This window comes from Diceros bicornis, chromosome X, assembly GCF_020826845.1.
Source record: "Diceros bicornis minor isolate mBicDic1 chromosome X, mDicBic1.mat.cur, whole genome shotgun sequence".
Taxonomy (NCBI): domain Eukaryota; kingdom Metazoa; phylum Chordata; class Mammalia; order Perissodactyla; family Rhinocerotidae; genus Diceros; species Diceros bicornis.
Genome location: NC_080781.1, coordinates 59,697,842 through 59,712,768, shown reverse-complemented (window position 1 = coordinate 59,712,768; position 14,927 = coordinate 59,697,842). Strand labels below are relative to the sequence as shown.

Here is a 14,927-nt window from a genome sequence, read left to right as displayed (position 1 = left end):
ATGTTGTTCAAGCCCTGTAGAGCCGATTCCAATGCCTAGTGACCCTGTGTACAGCAGAGCAGAAACTTGCCTGGTCTTTTTGAGTCATCCTCTTTTTGAACCATCCTCTCACCTTCCAGTGTTATATCAGACAATGCTCTGCTGGTTTTCATGGCCAATTTTTTCAGAAGTCGGTGGCCAGGTCCTTTTTCCTAGTCTGTCTTAGTCTGGAAACTCTGTTGAAACCTTTCCACCATGAGTGACCATGCTGGTATTTGAAATACTGGTGACATAACTGAAGGCATAGCTTTCAGACTCACAGCAACACACAGCTGCCACAGTATGACAACTGACAGATGGGTGATATGCTTCCCTGACCAGGAAACGAACTTGGGCCTCTGAAGTGAGAGAACTGAATCTTAACCACTAGACCACCAGGGATGGCTTACTATTGCCACTTATTGCCTGGATAAATAATACACCCTAGGAACTGCAAAGAGAAATTACTGCTGCAATATGAAATGTCAGACATAGACGAAATCCGAAGAAACATTCTAGTCAAATTTCTTCATGAAAGAAAGACAGGAAGAGAGAGGAATAGGAAGAGGGAGATGGAGACTGAGAGAGGGAGAGAGAGGGGAAAGAAAGGGAAGAGAGGGAGGAAGGGAGGGGGAGGGACAGACAGAGAAAGAAAAGAAAGGAATAAATCTAGCTACAGAGAGGGGGAGTGATTAGACCAAAATTAAACAGCAAGTTAATGAAAGAGCCTGAACTAGAAATCCTGTGTTCTGGTTCCTGGACTGAAGCTGTTACAGCACACCCCACCCCACTCCCATCAGAGGTTTGCAGAAATTCTCACAGAATATCAGAGTTGGGATCACATGGGCACATCCCTCCCAGTGGGGATGTGCTTCCCCATGGACCTCCCTCCCAATGCAAGGACTGCATCTATAGAATCTCTACTTGGCCAAGGAGCTACACGGCCGAGTCCACTCTCTGCCTATATAAGAATTGCCCTGATGCTGGGCAACATCTCTACTTCTCTCCTGTTGTTCCTGAAAAGAGCTTCCTCAGCTCTTCACTCTATTCTGTCCGCAGCAGAGAAGAGAATCCAAATAACCAGAACATGGAGTGCACATTGAGGAGGGAGAAGACAAAAGTGTTTTGAAAACTTCCTAAGTACCCTCAACATGATTTTTATTTTCTCTTCACCAGCATCCCCCTCACCCAGCTCCATGCCCAAAAAAGCCTCTCAGCTTGGGGCCAGCTGCTAAAGCACTTACCAGGGTTGTCGGGCTGCATGATGGCCATAACAAAGGTGTGAGGAAAGAGCATGGCTTCACTCTTCCTCATGCCCTGAAGCTGCACAGTGTTGCCCTGGAACATAACCCCATGCACGTCAGTCTCTGTGCCCAGGCCGAGCAGGTGCCAGGCCACTGTGTCACCCTTGCACATGTCCAGCCTGGGCAGGTTAGAGAACAGAAATCCATTAATGGCTGGAAAACAAAAACACAAGATAGGATAGAGAGATGAGACCAGACTACTTGGGCACGGGCCAGCAGCATGGCATCAGCTCTGTACTATGGTTCCCTGCAACTTGAAATCCTTGAGTCATCCTCAACTCCTTTGCCTTCTTCCCTAAGCCACTTTAGTTCTACTTATGAAGATTTGCTTCTTTGAGATGAGGGCCCAACTGGTCTTTCTGGCCTCATCTCTTGCCTCTCCTCCACCATGATCCACATCCTGGCAAAACTGAACTACTCTCCCCTACCACAACTCATTCACACATACGCAAAAGCACCAACCTCTCCTATTTCCACTCTCTTGAAACTCTCCTCCCTTGGCTTCTATCGCACCACACTTTCTTGATTTTCTTAAAACCTGATTGTTCCTCCTTCCTCTTGTTCTCATAAAGTGTCGGGGTTCCCCAAGTTCCATATTCAGCTTTCAATCTGTCTTCTCCTCTTCATCTTCACTGACACTGCCATGGTTCTAGCCCTCATCATCTCTGGCCTGAATTCCTGCAAAAGGCTCCTCCCTGGTACCTCTGCCTGCAGTCTATCCTCCCACCCCCTCTCACACACATACATACACACATCATTACCCTGTTAGCTCTATTTGCCTCTGCATCTGCAAAGCCTTAAACATGGTAGTTGCTTAGAAAACACTTGTTGACTTTTCACATGCTGTTCCCTCTGCCTGGAATAATCTTTCCTTCTGGTCTCTCTCTATAGTAAACTGCTAATCATCCATCATGGTCCAGCCCAAAGGTCACCTCCCCTCTGAATCAGAGTTATTACTCTCTCTCTGGTTTCCATGAAATTTTTCCCTCACAAAATTCTGCCATATCACTGACCACAGAGTCCAGTGATTTACTTATAAATCTATCTCCCACACCATATTGGCCTAGCAGGAAGCACATCTTTTTTCCTGTATCTGGGTGACTGCTCAAGCACCTGGCAGTTTCCTGGTACTAATCAGGTACTCCATAAATTCAAACTGGAATGAAGTTGGTTTGCAGGACTGTCTTACTTTACCTGGTTGGTGTAACTGACTGGTGATGAGAACCAAGAGATGGAGCCAAAAGACAACACACTCATTCTTGACGCCCTCCCATCCTCCACACTCCTCTTAAAACTACAGGGAAACCTGCTTGAAGCTGACCCCTTTTCAGCGCCCCCACATCCACTGGAACCAGCTTTAATGAGTTGCCCTATTTGATAATCCCCTGGGATGCTGATGGGAACACTGCTAACCTCCTGATTCTGCTTTCCCCGCCTGTAATGTCTGATTACAAACCTATAGATGCTTCAAACTCTAGCTCAAGCACTCCCTTGTTCCAGGAATCCTTTAGTTGGATTGTTCCTCATTAATGTTCTCCTCCTCTGAACTCTATGTCACTTAAAAGCTGTTCCACAGAATTTAGCACTTACTTTTAGTCCATCTTGGATTGTTTTATAGTTGGTTCATAGATGTTATTAGTCATGTCTCATTGCAAAATTTTGGGAGCCCCTTGCAAATTGGGAACATGTCTTCCCATTCATTCACTCACCCACTCACCCACCTACTCATTAATCTTGTAGTTCACTAGATCAATAAACATTTACTGTGTATTAGACAGTGTAGAGGATACAGAGATAAGCAACAAACAATACTCACCTTTAAGGAGACTACATTTCAGCAGAAGTCAAAAGCCATGTAACAAATAACTACAATATGGAGGAGTGCATGAAACTTGCTATTAAAATAGTCTAATAAAAATGAAATAGTAGTTCAGAAGAGGGTGTTATCATCCTGAACTTGGGTGATAAGAAATGGTCACATAGGAGAGGTAGCTTTTGAGTAGGGCCTTAGAGAATGGGAAGAATTTCCATAGGCCAAAGACAAAGATATAAGGAGGGACATTTCAAATGGAAGGCAAAGCATTGCAAAAGAAGGAAGTCAGAAAAGTACAAGGTATGTTCATATAGAGAAAAATAGCCCTGTTTGGCTGGAACATGGGGTTGAGGAGTAAGATTAGTTGGTGATAAGGGAAAAAGAGAGAAGACTGGAAAGGTATCATCCCAGCTTACTCTCCTCACTTTCTAGTGGATTCCTTGGGTGTAATCCTCATTTCACAGTACCTTTTTCCAGCATCCTCCATACTGTGTAACACAGGACACAGCATAAGAAGATGTTAAGTATAAGATCTGTCATCTTAGGTTTAATCTTTCAAGTTAGCTTGTTTCTTGGGCAGAGATAATCAATGGGTTAAGTGTTATCAGGGATAGGTCATGATTAAGTTTAGGTTAGATTTTACTTGTAACCGTTCAGTTGTAGCTCAGGGCAACTTCTCATACCATGCATCCGATTGGAGTCTTGGAAACCCTTGAAATCCTCTAAGAGCAGTCGGGAATCCAACATAGCAGCTGCTTGATTGGCATTGCTGTACCAGCTCTTGTTCTCATCCAAGACAGTGAATAAGAGGAAGAATTCTCTATCCACCCCTTTCTGTAGGCCCAGTGAGAGAGAACAGAGAGGAGAATGACAATGGTTTCAGCAGTTGTGGACTATTCAGCTCCAGACCCAATGATCCCTAATTCTAATTCTTCCTCATTTCCTTTTCCAGACACACAGCCAAGCTCACATCTCCTACCTAGAGTTGCAGCTGTTGCTAGACAATTTTTCCTCAAGTAACCTCAAATTACAGGTGGGTGAAAGAGGTTAGAATAAAGCAACAAGACTGGAGGGGAGGAATGTATGAAAGGGGGCAGAGAAGAAGCAATAGATGAGGGTTATGGAGAAGAGTGTGATAGAAAAGCTCTTGGAGTTACCTATGGAGAGGAGTGGGGAAAGGTGGCTAGGAGATCAGAGAAGGACTCCAGGGGGGAAGGAATTAGAAAATGATAGAAAAAATAATTATAATTAATACACTATTATTTTTATTATTATTACTACTATTATTACTGTTAACATTTACTGAATGCTTACTATGTACCAGACACTGTGCTAAGCACTTTATATGGATCATTTGAATTAATCCTCACAGAAACCCAAGATACCTTCTTCCATCGTTAATCCTTTACTACAGATGAGGAAACTGAGGCAAATAGAGGTTAAGTAACTTGTCCAAGGTTGCACAGCTAGAAATGGTGGGCTGGATATAAGAGAAGACAAACAAATATTAATGCATATTTAGGAATTAGGAGCAAGAGTTAGGGCCACTGAGGTTGAAAAAATGAGGAAATGATGGAAGAATATAAAATAGATAGTACTAGAGACTAAGGAATATGTGTGTCTGTGAGTACAAGAATAGCATGAGGTCAGTAACTATTAATTTCTTATTCAATAGCTTGGTTACTTTTTTTCTATTCCCTTACCTCTAGAACCCAGTTCCATGCTTAACTCCCATTCAGCAACACAGCCTCATCTTTTCCAGACAGACTTTCCAGCCAGAAACCCTGGCAATACCTGTTTGCCATCTGCACCCAAGGCACCAGCCTTGCACACCAGCAGAGGGCCCACCAGACCAGAATTTGTATCTCTTATGGGATCTGCAGCAGAGAAGTACATCCAGGTGAGACAGGCAGGATCCTGAGTAGTAGGGCCAGCATGCGAGGGGACAGTCCAGCGGTATATTACTTTTTCAAAGGGCTTGGCTACTAAGCCAGGATGGGATGAGCCTGCAGGGAAAACATAAGACTCCTTACTCACATTGGCTAGAGTGAGGATCATCAGAGCTAAAATGTGGGGTAAAGAACATAAACTACAAAGGAATTTTGGAGCAGCAGCAACATGGAATATTGAATATTGAAAAAGATCCTGGGTAGGAGTCAAGAAACTTAGAGTTTAGCTTCAGGTTCTGTCACTACTGATTACATGAACTGGGGAAATTTAAACTTCCCCAGGTTTCAGTTTTCTAAACTCATAGGATCCAAGGACTAAAAGGGCCTGTAAAACTTATTTGGAATACCCCTCATTTGAAAACATATATTCATTTCCTCTTGTATCCCTACCTTTGCTTAAAAATCTCCAGAGATGGGAGATTCACTACCTGCCATCATAGCCTGTTTCATCTTTGAACGGTGCTGATTGTTGCACACTTTTTCTTTTCTATATGTATGTATGTACATGTGGATGTGTATATGTTACGTATGTATGTGTATATGTGAAAAAATATTGTCTGTGATTTCTTAAATGGACACAAGTCATGATCAGGCAATGCATAGAAATTTTATTTAAAAATTTCAAATGTATTAGAAATCAAAGAAGTACAAATGAGAATAGCTAGATAACTTTTTTGCCTATCAAATTAGTAAGATTTTACAAATTATAATAATCAGTGCTTGTGAGAAGTGGCTGGCTCAGATGGCACCTACACCTCTCACTCACCTATAAAAAGGGTAACTGTAAATGAGAATAGCCCTTTTGGAAAAATGTTGACAAAACGTATCAAAAGCCTTAAAAACGTTCATGCCCACAAGAAAGTAAGTAACGCAAAAAACATTGAAAAGAATGTTCAACCTAATGCAAATCAAATAAAAAGTGAATTTCGTTGCCGTTGTTTGACTACAAGGCTGACATTTGACAAAGATTAAAATGGCTGCACTGTGTTGATGAGGGTGTAAGAAAATGGGCCCTCCCTCTCAGTTACTGTTGATGGAACTCCAAATTGATGTGACTGCAAATTTTCCCAGAGAGAAATTTGGACATAGGTATCAAAAATTTTATTGTGAGTGCTCTCTCACATAGCAATTCCACATATTAAAAATATATTCTGGGTGACGTCAGCATCATGGCGGAGTGAGGTTTCCCATGAACTCTTCCCCCGACAAGATACAACAAAAGGAACAGTCACAGACCAACTACGGAATCCCAGACAGTGAAAAGCTAGAGTGGAAAGATCCACACTGCGGCACATCTGAGAGTGGAACGTGCTGGGCCCCCGGAGGAAGTGGGGAGAGGTAAGGAGAACTCCTCTCCCTCCCCATCAGATCAGTGATCCCAGTCCGCGTGGCTCCCAGAGAGGGGGGAGGGGGGGCCCCTGGCGGGGAAACCGTAGCTCTTCGGACTCTCTCAGCTAGTGGGAAACTCCCACACAGAGGACTCAGAAGAGCCACAGGGCTACCATCAACATCTGAGCACCACAGAGAGCGGATAAAGAGGGGCAAACAAGAAGCCTCCCATGTCAGGGACTCAGAGGGCAAAAGAGAGAGCTCCCCCCTCCCCACAAACCGGACCCTGCAGCTCAACAGACCAGACCAGACCTAGCGATCCATGGCAGACCAGACCAAGAGATTCATGACAGATCAGACCAAGCAATCCACGGCAGATCTGATCAAACGACTGGACCCATCGATCTCAGCGAGAAAAATAAAAACAAAAACAAAACAAAACTGCAGATCGCAGCAGAAAAACCGGGGCAGAGCGCAGGGGGCTTAGACTACACAGCCCTTTAACACCAGACAGTGGCGGCAGGTGGAAATTGCAACCAGAGATTTCCAGGATGAGGAAAAACAAAACCAACACAGGAAACACAATGCAAAATTGTATGAAATCACCAGACCAGAAACAAAATGACAAGCACCCAGAAATCAACCCCGAAGACACAGAAATCCATAATCTAAATGACAGAGATTTCAAAATAGCTATCATAAAAACACTCAACGAAATACGAGACAACACAGAAAAACAATTCAATGAGATTAGGAGTTTCTTCACAAAAGAGATTGAAATCATAAAGAAAAACCAATCAGTCCTGTTGGAGATGAAGAACACAATGGAGGAGATAAAGGAGAATCTGGAATCTTTAAAGAACAGAGCTGACAATATGGAGGAAAGAATTAGCACTTTAGAGGATAGGAATACAGATATACTCCAGATGGAAGAGGAGAGAGAACTAAGACTAAAAAGAAATGAAGAAAGACTCCGAGAAATATCTGACTCTATTAGAAAATGTAACATAAGAATTATAGGTATTCCTGAGGGAGAAGAGAGGGAAAGAGGAACAGAGAGCCTATTCAAGGAAATAATAGCTGAGAATTTCCCAAATCTGGGGAAGGAGCAGGAAATACCAGTAAGCAAAGCCAACAGGACACCTATATATATTAACAGAAAAAGGCCTTCACCACGACAGCTAGTGGTAAGGCTATCCAGGGTCAACGACAAAGAAACAATATTAAGGGCAGCTAGACAAAAATAAAAAATAACGTACAAAGGAACTCCCATCAGGCTCTCAGAGGATTTCTCAACAGAAACTTTAAAGGCGAGAAGAGACTGGAATGATACATTCAAAATACTGAAAGACAAAAACTTTCAGCCAAGAATACTCTATCCAGCAAAAATATCCTTCTAATATGATGGAGAAATAGTAACTCTCGCAGATAAACAAAAGCTAAGGGAGTTCATGGCCACGAGACTCCCACTACAAGAAATAATCAAGAAGGCCCACAGCCCTGAACAAAAGAAGAGAAAGGGAACACAAAACTTGGGGCAAGGAGAAAAGTAGGTAGAAAAACTCAGAAAAATACATCTTTACCGGAATAGGATAGCAACCACTTAAATACTAAACTCAAAGATCAAAGGAAGAAACTCACCAAAAATAATTTTAACCTCATCACTGTAAACACACAGCCACAACACAAGATAGAACAAGGTATAACAAGAACAATTTAGAAGGGGAAGAAGAAAGTGACTGAATTGACTTAGTATAAGGAAATAGGAGGCCATTAGATAATGAACTATCTCATACACAAGATTTTTTGCCCAAACATCAAGGTAACCGCTAAACAAATAATCAAAACAAAACCACATCTGATAAACAAAGAGAAAACTAGAAGAGTCATAAGACAGAACAACCAAACTGAATTGACAGTCCGAAACAAATGGGACAAGAAACAAAGGAAATGCAAAAGAACCAGAAAATAAGTGATAAAACAGCAACATTAAGCCCTCATATATCAATAATTACCCTAAATGTAAATGGATTGAACTCTCCAATCAAAAGATACAGAGTGGCAGGATGGATTAAAAAGCAAACCCAACAATATGCTGCCTTCATGAAACACATCTTAGCACTAAAGACAAGCACAGGCTCAGAGTGAAAGGATAGAAGACAATACTGCAAGCTAATGGCAAACAAAAGAAAGCAGGCGTTGCCATACTCATATCAGACAAAGTAGACTTCAAGATAAAACAGGTTAAGAAAGACAAAGAAGGGAAATATATAATGATAAAAGGGACACTCCATCAAGAAGATATATCACTTATAAATATATATGCACCCAACATAGGAGCACCAATGTACATAAAGCAACTATTAACAAACCTAAAAGGAGACATCAACAACAACACAATAATAGTAGGGGATCATAACGCCTCACTTACAACAACGGATAGATCATCCAGACAAAAAGTCAATAAAGAAATATTAGACTTAAATGAAAAACTGGACGAGATGGACCTAGTAGACATATACAGAGCACTCCGTCCAAAAACAGCTGACTACACGTTCTTCTCAAGCGCGCATGGAACATTCTCTAGGATAGACCATATGTTGGGAAACAAAGCAAGCCTCAATAAATTTAAGAAGATTGAAATCATAACAAGCATCATTTCAGACCATAAGGCTATGAAACTGGAAATGAACCATGAAAAAAAAACTGGGAAAGTGACAAAAATGTGGAGATTAAACAACATGCTACTGAACAACCAATTGATCATTGATGAAATTAAAGGAGAAGTCAAAAACTATCTGGAAACAAACGAAAATGATAATATGCCATACCAAACCATATGGGATGCAGCAAAAGCGGTCCTGAGAGGGAAACTCATAGCGATACAAGCCCACCTTAACAAACAAGAAAAAGCCCAAGGAGGCAACCTTAAATTACACCTAACAGAACTAGAAAAAGAAGAACAAACAAAGCCCAACCCCAGCAGAAGGAGAGAAATAATGAAAATCAGAGCAGAAATAAATGAAATTGAGACCAAAAAAACAGTAGAAAGGATTAATGAAACAAAGAGTTGGTTCTTTGAGAAGATAAACAAAATAGACAAACCCTTAGCCAGGCTTACTAAGAAAAAAAGAGAAAAGGCTCAAGTAAATAAAATTAGAAATGAAAGAGGAGAAATTACAATGGACACCAAGGAAATACAGAGGATTATAAGAGAATACTATGAGAAATTATATGCCAACCAAGTGGACAATCTAGAAGAAATGGATAAATTCTTAGACTTATACAACCTCCCAAAATTGAACCAAGAAGAAATGGAGAATCTGAATAGACCAATAACAAGTAAAGAGATTGAAATAGTAATCAAAAACCTCCAAAAAAATAAAAGTCCAGGACCAGCTGGCTTCTCCGGTGAATGTTACCAAACATTCAAAGAAGATTTAATTCCCATCCTTCTCAAACTATTCCAAAAAATAGAGGAAGATGGAACACTTCCTAAATCATTCTACAAGGTCAACATCACCTTGATAACAAAACCAGACAAAGACAATACAAAGAAAGAAAATTACATGCCAATGTCGCTGATGAACATTGATGCAAAGATCCTCAACAAAATATTGGCAAACCGAATACAACAATACGTTAAAAAGATCATACACCATGATCAAGTGGGATTTATACCAGGGACGCAGGAATGGTTCAACATCAGCAAATCAATCAACGTGAAACATCACATCAACAAAACAAAGAATAAAAACCACATGATCATCTCAATAGATGCAGAGAAGGCATTTGACAAGATACAACATCCATTTATGATAAAAACTCTCAATAAAATGGGAATAGAAGGAAAGTACCTCAACATAATAAGGACCATATATGACAAACCCACAGCCAACATCATACTCAACGGGGAAAGACTGAAAGCCATTCCTCTGAGAACAGGAACGAGGCAGGGCTGCCCACTCTCACCACTCCTGTTAACATAGTACTGGAGGTTTTGGCCAGAGCAATTAGGCAAGAAAAAGGAATAAAAGGAATCCAAATAGGTCACGAAGTAGTGAAACTCTCACTATTTGCAGATGACATGACTGTATATATAGAAAACCCTAAACAATTTGTTGGAAAACTATTAGAAACAATCAACAGCTACAACAAAGTTGCAGGGTACAAAATCAATCTACAAAAATCAGTTGCATTTCTGTATGCTAATAATGAACTAACAGAAAGAGAGCTCAAAAAGATAATACCATTTACAATTGCATCAAAAAGAATAAAATACCTAGGAATAAATCTTACCAAGGAGGTGAAGGACCTATACAATGAGAACTACAAGACATTATTGAAAGAAATCCATGATGACATAAAGAAATGGAAAGATATCCCATGCACATGGATTGGAAGAATAAACATAGTTAAAATGTCTATATTACCTAAAGCAATCTACAGATTCAACGCAATCCCAGTCAGAATCCCAATGACATTCTTCACAGAAATAGAAAAAAGAATACTAAAATTTATATCGGGCAACAAAAGACCCCGAATAGCTAAAGAAATCCTAAGGAAAAAGAACAAAGCAGGAGACATCACAAGCCCTGACTTCAAAACATACTGCAAAGCTATAGTAATCAAAACAGCATGGTACTGGTACAAAAACAGACACACAGATCAATGGAACGGAATTGAAAGCCCAGAAATAAAACCACACATGTACGGACAGCTAATTTTCGACAAAGGTGCTAAGAACATGCAATGGAGAAAGGAAAGTCTCTTCAATAAATGGTGTTTGCAAAACTGGACACCCACATGCAAAAGAATGAAAGTGGACCATGTGCTATCGCCATTCACAAAAATTAACTCAAAATGGATCAAAGACCTGAAGGTGAGACCTGAAACTATAAAACTCATAGAAGAAAATATAGGCAACACACTATTAGACATTGGTTTTAAAGGAATCTTTTCGGATGACATGCCTACCCAGACTAGGGAAACTAAAGAAAAAATAAACAAGTGGGACTTTATCAGATTAAAGAGCTTTTATGAGACAAATGAAACCAGAATCAAGATGAACAGACAACCAACCAGCTGGGAGAGAATATTTGCAAAACATACATCTGACATAGGGTTGATCTCCATAATATATAAAGAACTCACACAAACGAACAACAAAAAAACAAACAACCCGATCAACAAATGGGCAGAGGATATGAAGAGACACTTCTCCGAGGAAGATATACAGATGGCCAATAGGCACATGAAAAGATGCTCAACATCATTAATCATCAGCTAAATGCAAATCAAAACAACACTAAGATACCACCTCTCGCCCGTTAGAAAGGCTATAATCACCAAGACAAAAAACAACAAATGTTGGAGAGGATTGGAGAAACAGGAACCCTCATACACAGCTGGTGGGAATGCAAATTGGTGCAGCCTCTATGGAAAACGGTATGGAGATTCCTCAAAGAATTAAAAATAGAGATGCCCTATGATCCAGCCATCCCACTACTGGGAATCTATCCAACGCACCTGAAATCAACAATCCAAAGAGGCTTATGCACCCCTATGTTCATTGCAGCATTATTCACCATAGCCAAGAAGTGGAAGCAACCTAAGTGTCCCTCGACTGATGATTGGATTAAGAAAACGTGGTATATATATACAATGGAATACTACTCAGCCATAAAAAAAGACAAAATCGTCCCATTTGCAACAACATGGATGGGCCTGGAGTGTATTATTTTAAGTGAAATAAGCCAGAAAAAGAAAGACAAACACTGTATGATCTCACTCATATGTGGAATATAAACCAACACATGGACAGCGAAAACTGGACTGTGGTTACCAGGGGCAGTCGGGGTGGGGGGTGGGCACAAGGGGTGAAGGGAGTCATATATATGGTGATGGACAAACAAAAATGTACAACCCAAAATTTCACAATGTTTGAAACCATTAAAATATCAATAAAAAAACTCACTTAAAAATGAAAAATAATATATATATATTCTGAAGAAAAAACAATAAAAGTGTGCAAAGAAACATACGCAGGGATATTTGTAGTATAACTTATAACAGGGTGGTCTAATTTAGGATGGTTACAACTTATATTTTTTTAATTTATTCATTGTTCCTAACTCTTTAAATTTTCAAACATAGAGAAAACTATACAGGATAGTACAATAATTACCCTACCACCTGGCGTTATTAACGTTTTGCTATCTTTAATTTACCTACATCTATGTGTATATCTAAACACACACACACAAAGTTTTTGTTTGTTTGCTTTTGCTAAATCATTGGGAAGTAAAATGCAAGCATCATGACATTTTGCTTCTAAATAAGTCAGTAAGCATCTCCTATGTTACCACAATAACATTACCATACCTAAGAAATTATTCTAATATTATCTAACATCTAGTCTATATAAAAATTTCGAATTATCTCCAAAATATCTCTTAAGACTATTTTTTTATAACCAGGATCAGACGAGGTTTGCATGTTGCCTTTGGTGCTGTCTCTTTAATTTTTTTTGCCCTGTGGCACTGACTTCTTGAAGAGACTAGACCAGTTGCCTTGTAGAACGTACTTTTATTCTAGATTTATCTGTAACTTTGCCCTTTGTGCTTTCAGTATTTTTTGATATTTTTTGCTTAGGATTAGCATGTGTTAATATTATTCTGAGAGAAAACAAGAAAATAATTACACAATAATCCCACTTCTAGGATTTTCTCCTGAGACAGTAATCCAAATCAAACGTATGTATTCATTCATTCCAACATGATTTACAATATTCAGAAATAATTTTAAAAAGTCCTATGCGTCCAAACAATGGAGGATAAGGTAAATAAATTATGGCAAATCCATGTGATAGAGTATTATGTAGTCATTAAAATGTTTATATCATCATAACAGCATGGGAAAATGGACACAATATGATAAATGAAAATAGTATGATACAAAACTTCACAAACCATATGATCACAAGTCTATAAATATATACATTTTTATAAGCACATAAAAATATTAAAAGGTATATCAAAGTGTAATAGCAGTTTATTTATGAATGTATTTATTTTATAGTTTTCCATATTTTTTGAAATTCTATAATAGATATGTTATTTTTATAGTCAGAATTTATTTAAATATATTTAAAATAAGTTGTCTCTGATTGAGCCCAGATCTGCCTCACTATAATATAATACATTCATTCACAACTTCCACACATGAAATTAATTCTGCCTCCCTCTCTCTCTTTCCCTCCCTTATTTATTTGTCCTCTAAAGCTACCTGCTATTACCTGCAGCCCAAATTAGTTGGAAACACTGTCTGCTCACCATCATTGTACACAGTTCCCTCATAGTCTTTCTCATAAAAGACCCCATGAGGCTGTATGCTGAATGGCTGGGAGGCACGGTTGTAGAAGATCACCTGGATGGTGTCACCCACCTCAGCCCGTATTACTGGACCTGGAAAATAGGAAAGACAGATAATGAAAATGAAAACAATGGTAACCAGAGAGGATGGAAAGAAGAAAAGGGAAGGGAAAAAAGGAAAGTGAGAAAGAGAAATCCTGTCTTTGCAATGATAACAATAATCTCTTCCAAATATATTGCAATTTACAGTTATAACTGTGCTATAAAAAGCACTTGAAATCCATTATATTAATTTGATCCTCAAACATTATCCTAAGGTATACAGGGCAGGGTATATCTTCATTTTACAGATGAGGAAACTGCAGCTCAGAGAGGTGGTATTGATCTGCCCAAATTCAAATGACTGATTAGGAACAGAGACAGGACCTGAAGCCAGGGCTTTCTTCCATCCCACTGTCAGATCCAATCCCATTTCCTCTACCGTTATTGCCCCAGGTCCCATAGCTTCATTTCCTGGTAGGACTCATCTAAATATCTAAGCTTGCCTCAATCTTAAACTACTTTTGAGCAGATGAAATTATTATATCTTCTCTCCAGGCCCTGGACTAGGTGGTCTAGCCATGACTCCTTGACTTTTCTTTGCTCCTCTACCCACTACCTCTAACCTAACTTGGGTCCCCTTTGAGACCAGTCAGAAACACCAAGACTATACCTGAGCATTTATGCTAGCTCTAGCCATAGTTCAGAGTTTCTGGCTTGGTTTCTACTCAATTTCCACACCTAATGCTCCACCTCTGCTCAAAGACTTGGAATCAATACCCCACTCATATAATGGATAAAACAACCAGACAGAAGATAAGTAAGGAAATAGAAGACTTAAGCAACACAATAGACCAACTAAATCTAATACATACAGAATACTCTACCCAACGACAACAGAATATATTCTTCTCAAGTGCACGTAAAACACTTTTCAGGATAGACCATATATTAAGCCACAAATTGTCTCAATAGATTTAAAAAGATATCATACAAAATATCTCCTCGAACCACAATGGGATGAAGTTAGAAATCAATAACAGTAGGAAAACTGGAAAATTTAAAAAACTGTGGAAATCAAACAACACACTTTCAAACAACT

The 14,927-nt window shown here is 39.5% G+C and overlaps 1 protein-coding gene across 9 annotated transcripts in view; it reads right to left on the bottom strand.

Annotated features, from left to right (window-relative positions):
* HEPH (hephaestin) overlaps nt 1-14,927 on the bottom strand; it is a 153,984-nt gene that overhangs the window by 115,678 nt on the left and 23,379 nt on the right. For 4 of the 9 annotated variants that reach the window (XM_058536031.1, XM_058536032.1, XM_058536037.1 and 1 more), the window contains exons 8-11: nt 13,748-13,879; nt 4,930-5,141; nt 3,819-3,969; nt 1,263-1,475 (exon numbers count right to left, since the gene is read on the bottom strand). In XM_058536031.1, coding sequence (XP_058392014.1) covers nt 1,263-1,475; nt 3,819-3,969; nt 4,930-5,141; nt 13,748-13,879 — 708 coding nt within the window. The remainder of the gene's footprint in view (nt 1-1,262; nt 1,476-3,818; nt 3,970-4,929; nt 5,142-13,747; nt 13,880-14,927) is intronic. The other 5 variants (XM_058536035.1, XM_058536036.1, XM_058536039.1 and 2 more) reach the window with 3 other exon arrangements.